Source organism: Gekko japonicus, unplaced genomic scaffold (assembly GCF_001447785.1).
Source record: "Gekko japonicus isolate JY-2015 unplaced genomic scaffold, Gekko_japonicus_V1.1 scaffold6213, whole genome shotgun sequence".
NCBI lineage: Eukaryota > Metazoa > Chordata > Lepidosauria > Squamata > Gekkonidae > Gekko > Gekko japonicus.
This window is the reverse complement of record NW_015163811.1, coordinates 4,923-11,647: the sequence shown is the minus strand read 5'-3', so window position 1 is coordinate 11,647 and position 6,725 is coordinate 4,923. Positions and strand designations below refer to the sequence as shown.

At 45.2% G+C, this 6,725-nt stretch overlaps 1 protein-coding gene across 1 annotated transcript in view; it reads right to left on the bottom strand.

Moving 5' to 3' along the window:
• Window positions 1-6,725, bottom strand: part of LOC107107644 (calcium-transporting ATPase type 2C member 2-like) — a gene marked incomplete at its 5' end in the record, with an annotated part of 27,721 nt that overhangs the window by 16,838 nt on the left and 4,158 nt on the right. The window contains 6 exons of the mRNA XM_015407945.1: window positions 336-504; window positions 1,331-1,432; window positions 2,309-2,398; window positions 3,143-3,244; window positions 4,182-4,279; window positions 4,681-4,805. Of these exons, the coding sequence (XP_015263431.1) occupies window positions 336-504; window positions 1,331-1,432; window positions 2,309-2,398; window positions 3,143-3,244; window positions 4,182-4,279; window positions 4,681-4,805 (686 nt within the window). The remainder of the gene's footprint in view (window positions 1-335; window positions 505-1,330; window positions 1,433-2,308; window positions 2,399-3,142; window positions 3,245-4,181; window positions 4,280-4,680; window positions 4,806-6,725) is intronic.

Here is a 6,725-nt window from a genome sequence, read left to right as displayed (position 1 = left end):
TTCCGAGGACTGCCCTTGAGAGAACAGGCTCTGAGAGAACTTGTAACTGACCCAAGGTCACGCCAGCAGCTGGAGGAGTGGAGGAACAAACCCGGTTCTCCCAGATTAGAGCCCACGCTCCTATCCGCGACACCAAACTGGCTCAAGAGGTATAATGCTATACAGTCCACCCACCAAAGCAGCCGTTTTCTCCACGGGAACTTTATAATCTGGAGATCAGGTGTAATATTGGGAGATCTCCAGGCCCAACCTGGAAGGTGGCAGCCCTCAGATTACTACCCTGGCTGGGACTCAAGAGTGGGTCGGCCTGCAATGGGATGTGACCATAGACTGACCCCGCAGGCCGAGGGACCCCATGTGCTTCTCCTCTTGAACGTAGACCGCCTTCTGCTGCGGCGTCAGTGGAAGTGAGATGCCACCACTGTTGAACGTGGAACAGTGCTGCATGACTTCTTCAAAGGCTCCCTTCATAAAGTACACTTCCTCCTCTTCCTCCTCCTCCTCCTGTGAGATAAGGATACAAACAGAAACACAGGGGGCACTGAATGAATCGAAAGGCAAAGGCCTGCATGGTTTGGTTTCTGCTAGCATTATTTCTATGACAGTGTCCTTCCCTCTGTAGCCACACATACAGAGGTTTTGGCTGTAGTGGGTGTGGCCAGCTCTGAAGCCAACCGGAACTCTGTTCCTGTGCGTTCCTGCCCCAAAATAGCCCTGCACATATATGCATCGTGGGATGTCAGAAGTGGACTCTCTGATTTCAGACCATAAATGGAGTGTGGTGGGGATGGAAGGTGCCGTCAAGTCATAGCCAATTTATGGTGGCCTCTCAAGGTTTTCAAGGCACGAGATGAACAGAGGTAGTTTTGCCATTGCCTGCTTCTGTGTTGCAACCCTGGACCTCCTTGGGCTAGCTGGAGGGTACCCTATTTGAATCCTCGTTTATGTTTTTTTTAAAAAAAATCCATTCTCAATAAAGAAAAATGTTAGCTCAGTAAGCAATAACCCGACTCCATGGATTATAGAACGGGTTTCCCTTCATTTTATCCTAACACCCCTGTGATTTAGGATGGGCTGAGGTCACCCAGGTAGCTGACTGGGGATTTGAATAGAGGCCTCCGAGTCTAACCAGTACCACACATGTTATATCTAGTCTGGACTAGAGGGGGGCATGTATGCCACCTTTAGTGCACTGGAGGAACATTAGGATTAAAAAAATGTGAAGCATAAATTCTTTTAATCAGACTCTATTGAGAAGGAGAATAAACACTGAAATTTTCACAGAGGGTTATTTGGGATAAATAAAGTTGACAAGTGCACATCTTTGTACCTGATTTTTCAGGGCGCATTTGACAGCCATCCACTTCTGCTCCGAGCTAAACGGAATCTCCTTCTTTTTTACGTAATTATCCTTTATATTGCTTAGTTCCATCTGCAAGGAGTAAAAGAAAAGAGACTTCTTCATGTATTTCGGTGGTAGCTCTAAAACCAGACATTCAATAACTGGAACAGTTTCTTTTTTTTAAGCTCGTTTTACTTTAGACTGGAAAAGTATGCCAGGGACAGTCAAAGTCAACACAAAGTCACAAACAGCAAAAGGTGGCAAGAAAGAGAAACAACGTCAGTTAACGGCTCATTTACACTGTAATTTCTAATCAGTTACATGCAAGCCCAAAGAAGAATTTGATCACTACACAAGGTAATACAATTTGATTAAATTTATCAGGCAACTGCTAAAATATGAAAATTTGCAGATGTAACAAAGTAGCTTTATCTGAACAGGACAAAATTAAATCATTCCATTGGTTAAAAAACCCTACATTCAGTTTTACCAAACAAAATTTCACATGAAAAGTATTGTGTGATTCCAAAGTTTTTGAATATTTCCCATTTTGCTTTTCAAACATGACTTGCAGGGTGGCTTTGGAGACAATATCCAGTATTAGCAAGCCAAAACTCAGGGGTGATTTCAGAAAGGAACATTTTAATGATATATGACCCATTTGAAAGGGGGGAGCCAAACATTCCTCTGGTCATCTGCAAACCCTCAGAGAGGTCTAAAGCAGGTCTTGGGGAACCAGCCAAGATCTCCAGGTCAGGTTGGTCTCCAGATGCCGTTCGTTTACAATATGGAGGTCACCACGATTCTTGCTTAATTCACTTTTTGATCAATTACCAGATCAGATGTATGCTAAATTCTCTCTCTCGTTCTTGGCGACTTTAGAAAGCAAACTATTGTTTTACAGATTAAACACAACCCGATTGCATCTAAAACCAATGAGCAGGGAAGTTTCTACTACCACCCTACCTTCATCGCAAGAGCTACTAGGGCTCCTTCGGTTGGCTGACCCATCACAGTGGTCTTTCTGATAATAGCATTGTTGGCAACACAGCCAGCCTGAAAGAGACCCATTTATACATGTTATTTGTTGGGGAAGGTGGAAAGGGTGAATGTGTAAAATGCTGTACCTTAAAGGTGGAGTTTGGAACATCTGCTCCGTTCAAAACTAAGAGGAGATTGAAAGCTAGCCCAGTGTTCCCTCTAAGCTGGGTGAGTGTGAGCTAGCTCACAGTTTTTTAGCCTCCGGCTCACACATTTTTGCCTTAGCTCCGGAAGGATGGCTCCAGAGCAAACAAGCTAATTTATGCAATAGCCAAATCGCTCGTTCACAAATTTAATGCCGGTAGCTCACAAAGTAGAATTTTTGCTCACAAGATTCCACAGCTTAGAGGGAGCATCCCTCCTCCTATATTTCCGATGCGCTGCCCACATGTAATAATTTTAAAGAGGCACATATATACAATTACATATTTTCATCTGTCATCTCTGAAAAACTCACAGACTTTTTGGAATTGCAAATCTTCTTAACAGACTGACAGAAAATGGGTTGGTAGCATCACACGTCATAGCCAATAGACACCCGCACAGAAGCACTTTGTACAATACCGTACCAGAAAGCCGGTGGAACTGGGGTGGGTTTAAAATAGTAGCTTAGAGCTCATTCCAGAAAGTGAAAATGCACATTTGTTTAGAATGAGCAAAATGGCTTCCACAGCTCAGGAAGTAATGCTATATGTTCTCTCTTAGACGTTACCACAATTTCATAACTCTCATCAATAGTACCTGAATTGAATAACTCACCTCCACTAGTTTTCCGACAGATATATTTGAAAACTCTTTGATGACTTCTTTGGATGGCAGAAGGTATACGTTTCCCTCTCCGTTGTATCCGACCCCACTCACCTGGGAAAATAGAATTCATGGAATTCCAGGATCCCATTTTGTAGCCAAGCTCTTCAACAACAATGGGATGTTTAGCAGAGAGCTGTCCTATCACTGAGCCAGCAGTCAATACACTTAAAAAGTATAGTGTTAGAACTAGATCAAAAAATACCTTCCACTTCCTGAAAGGTTCTTTAACAAAGATAAGGATGGAGGGGGTCTTCTCATCAAATGACTCTTTTGGATCCAGCCATGTGGTTTGGATCGAACTCCTACTTTATAGAATGAAAGTAGAGATACTAATCCATGTAATAGGGCAGTGGTGGCGAACCTACGGCACGGGCGCCAGAGGTGGCACTCAGAGCCCTCTCTGTGGGCACGCGTGCCATCGCCCCAGCCAGGCCCAGACCATCATTAAAGTGTCAAATTCTCTGCCAAATCATTTTAAGTCAATGAAAGCATTTGGGATTGCTTTCCTTACTTTCTTTGGATCATCTTAAGTTAATGTATGATTTGTTCTTTCTAAAGTAAAACCTCAGTATTCAGGTTAAATGGCCGTGTTGGCACTTTGCGATAAATAAGTGGGGTTTGGGTCGCAGTTTGGGCACTCGGTCTCTAAAAGGTTCGCCATCACTGTTCTAGGGCATCAGTATTCTGGGACTGAATGGAGGTTTTTTTTTTTTTTTTAAAGGTAGCAGGGATGTTTGGTGAGGAGGGGGAAAGCACGTGTAACCCTTTCGGAGCCCTCTCTTGTGAGATATTACTGAGCAAAGCCAATCTATAGCCTATCAGATTTGGGATTGATGGGTTTACTAGAAAATCTATATGTCTTTTTTTCTTTTTAAAAAAAGAACAAATAAAAATGAGAGATCAGATAAGAGCATGACAACTTTAAGTGGATTGTCAGGATGAGTATTAAAACTGATGACTCTGCGAAGCAAGAATTCTCGGACCGCACCTCAGCCTTGAACCCGTCCGAGGTGACAAGCTGGGTTACTGTCATCTCGTTGGCCGTCAGAGTCCCCGTCTTATCGGAGCAGATGACGGTGCAGCAACCTAAGGAGGAGGAAGGATCTGTCAGGGTCAACACAGAAACCAGTCCCTCGGTGCAGGGAAACATTCAGACACAAGGTCTCCTCTGCCTTCCTCTCCCCACACCCCCTTGTTCTGAAGTGGTGCAGACCCAGGAAGACTGTACCATGCACGTATGCAGGGGTCATTTCCTGCGGCCTTATAAAAGTTACAGTCCTTACGAAATGCCCCCAACATTTAGATGATCACCCGGGACAATTTGAAAAGGAAAAGTGATGTGTGCAAACAATTTATTTATTTATCAAATTTATACCCCCTGCCTTCCCTGCCGAAGCAGGCTCAGGGTGGGGTATGAATTTACACTTGAGGCGGCCCATAACAGAAGCGGATTCAGTTTGAGGCTACCCGCCCACCACCAGCCTTACCGAGCGTCTCGACAATCGGCAGCTTCTTCACAATGACACGTTTCTTGGCCATTCTCAAGACACCCAATACCAGCGTCACTGTGACCACGATGGGGAGGCCCTCCGGGATGGCAGCCACCGCCAAGCTGCATACAGACAATCGTTTACCACCGGTGTTATATACCGTCACCATCAATGTTCCCTCTAAGCTGTGGCGTCCTGTGAGCAAAAACTCTACTTTGTGAGCTATCGACGTTAAAGTTGTGAGCGAGCGATTCGGCTGCTGCATAAATCAGTTTGCTCTGAAGCCCTCCTTCCCGAGCGAAGACACAAATGTGTGAGCCGGAGGTTTAAAAACTGTGAGCTAGCTCACACTAACTCAGCTTAGAGGGAACACCGGTCACCATTACTAACTCCTGTAAGGAATTCTATCCAAGCATCATCCTGACGTCAGCACCCCTAATCCCAAACACAAAGTCAGTCCTTGTAGTTTATTATTTTTTTAATTTAAGCACGCTGGATTCCGGCTTTCCATCGGGAAGCTTCTGAGCCCAGGCCTGGTTGATCAAGACTGTTTGATGTGAGCTGAGGCCAAATAGTTGAAATTAATTGAATGTTAGACCAGGAAGATTTGAGTTCAAATCCCCGCTCAGCGGTGAAGCTTGTAGTCGCTCTCACTTAGCATAAGCTACCTCATGGGGTTGTTGTGAATATATATAACTTTGAACATGGGAGCCTCATACATCACATGCTTCCCAAGCTTAAACTCTCAAACTGGTCAGCATATATCGGAAGGGAAAATTAAAGTATTGGGTCTCTCTTTGGAATCCCTGTCCATGTTGCCTTTTGCCATTGCATTCCAACAGATTAAAAACAGGTTGTTAGACTCGGAGCGCCAAAATTTATATAGTTTAGCTAATAAAACCTGCTCCCCCTTGAATTTTGAGATTCCCCTTACAACAGGGTTGATGGCTTCGTATCTATCCTCTCTGCAGGTCTCTCAACAACGCAGAGCGTTCAGCCTGGCCAGATGTAATGCTATGCCGTCCGCCATTCTATTTGGCAGATTTAACAAGGTTTCTCATCTGGTCAGATACTGCCCTTGCAGATCGAAATGTGTGGAATCTACTTCCTCCTCCTCCTCCTTCTCCTTCTCCTTCTTCTTCTTCTTCTTCTTCTTCTTCTTCTTCTTCTTCTTCGGGACATTCAGAGGTGGTTTGCCGTTACCTGCCTCCACATCACAACCAGTGTTCCCTCTAAGCTGAGTTAGTGTGAGCTAGCTCACAGTTCTTTAGCCTCCAGCTCACACATTTTTGTCTCAGCTCAGGAAGGAGGGCTCTAGAGCAAACGAATGTATGCGGCAGCCAAATCGCTCGCTCACCACTTTCATGCTGGCAGCTCACAAACTAGAATTTCTGTCCCCAAGACTCCACAGCTTTGGGGGAGCATTGGCCACAACCCCGGTATTTCTTGGAGGTCTCCCATCCAAATACTAGCCAGGGCCAACCCTGCTTAGCTTCCAAAACCTGACAAGATCGGGCTAGCCAAGCTGCCCAGGTCAGGGCAAAAATAATGCAGTGAGAGGGAATATATGCCGCCCAAAGCTCCTTGAAGAAAGAGTGGGATAAAAATGAAATAAATATGTGGGTGGGACTGCTTTCTGATGTGCTGTCTCTGCGCCCCCCCCTCCAATGCTCCAGGCATGCTTTTCGCATGACACTTCTCCTCTCCGCCTATGAAGTCACAAGTCTAGTTCCTCCTCTTTTTGTCACATGTCATTTTGTCATATGATCTTCTGTCATATACTTATAACTCAGTGGGTGCGTTCAGACGCGGCGTTTGCAATGGTATAGGTGCCGGTTGCAATCGGTGTACTTACTGGCGTTCACACATAGAACATCTGCCTTCCGCCCCTAACCGTTGCAAAGCCCTTTAAACCGTTGTACTCTGCCACTAGGTCCCCAAGTGGTGGTATCCTGAGTACAACGGTTGTAATCGCTGTACCCCCGTCTGATCGCTCTCCACCGTTCCAGAGCCACTTCCGTTCGGAAGCCCGAGGCTTCCGA